A 1,323-nucleotide genomic window follows, 5' to 3' on the forward strand; every position below is an offset into this window, starting at 1 on the left:
ACTGTATTATGACAGCACTTTTTTAAACTAAATTTCAATATCGTGATAATACCGCATACCGTGATAAAAGCATTAGCAATTAATCACAACATGAAAAATTGATACCGGTATAAACTTCCAATAAGTTTTAACTGATTTTTGACCTTTATATAGCCTTTTTTTTTTCTAAAAGTGTCCATTATCTTTTGAATACTGATATTTGAAATTATTTAAATAATAAAAAATACTCTGAATGTGAAATTAAAACTGCCAGTAAGTGGCAGCAAGTCACTGTTAATAAGTGAGTCAATGCGATTGAACCGAATCATTTAAACGATTGATTCATTCAGGAACAAAACCGCTTCATGTTGCTCATCATTGGCCATCATTGTCATTTTTGGAGAGAAAAACGGCACTCTTCGTGTGAAATTGATTAACTAGGCTATTTGAAGTGGTATAAATATATACATTTTCTGACCCCATGTCTTGAATTTGTGATCATTCTAAATGTATTGTGATAGACTGGATCATCAGCACTCTAGTCTAGACTTCACGTAATGTATGCGTGCACTCTGTAGGGGTGTTTTGAAAGTTTTTTGCAAAATACTCGATAATGTCAAATCGCACAATGTTAAAACAACAATTACGATATTATCGCAGACGATATATATCGCACACCCCTAGTTGGAATTAGTGCTATGTACTGAAAACATATATTTACAGCATTACAAATAATACAATGACATAAGCTATTTACAGTATTCAAACTTGTACATGAAAGTTACACATTAAAAAAATTAATACCCCTATTTGGAAGTGTTACACGATATAATAAAAAAAATAAATAAAAAATAGGCCAGAAAAGATCAAATTTAGGAGTATTTTTAAGCAGTTGGAATAGGAGGAGTAATCTGTTTAAAAGTTTGGGGATGGTTAGATTGTGTTATTTAAAAAAAGTTTTGAACTGGAGTGTATATACACATTTTACATTTGTTTCTGATGGAAGTTTTTTTTTTTTAATCTAAACATTTTTAAAGCTCAAATTTATTAAATGATCTACTTAATTTGAAATGGTCAGGAGAGCTGTACCTGCTCATCTGGTCAGAGTGTAGCAGTCAGTTGTCAAAGCAGAGGTCAGTCCAGCTCATGAACCTCATCCTGCAGGCCAGAGGAAGTTCGACCTGCTTCAGACACCCTCTTGGCCATTATTTCCCACTGAGGAGCCAGAATTTTGGGTTTGGACCCTGACACACATAAAGAGAGAAAAAGAGGGGATAAATCCATCTATACATTTTGATAAAAAAAAAAAACATTTACACCTAATATAATATTTACACCCATATA

General features: G+C 32.4%; 1 protein-coding gene across 2 annotated transcripts in view; it reads right to left on the reverse strand.

The window, feature by feature from the left end:
- Positions 1-1,323, reverse strand: part of LOC107666257 (metastasis-associated protein MTA1-like) — a 51,812-nt gene that overhangs the window by 1,344 nt on the left and 49,145 nt on the right. For both annotated transcript variants that reach the window (XM_016457479.1, XM_016457480.1), the window contains exon 17: positions 1,069-1,223. In XM_016457479.1, coding sequence (XP_016312965.1) covers positions 1,114-1,223 — 110 coding nt within the window. In that variant the 3' untranslated portion in view covers positions 1,069-1,113. The remainder of the gene's footprint in view (positions 1-1,068; positions 1,224-1,323) is intronic.

Source organism: Sinocyclocheilus anshuiensis, unplaced genomic scaffold, assembly GCF_001515605.1.
Source record: "Sinocyclocheilus anshuiensis isolate Anshui unplaced genomic scaffold, SAMN03320099.WGS_v1.1 scaffold936, whole genome shotgun sequence".
Lineage (NCBI taxonomy): Eukaryota > Metazoa > Chordata > Actinopteri > Cypriniformes > Cyprinidae > Sinocyclocheilus > Sinocyclocheilus anshuiensis.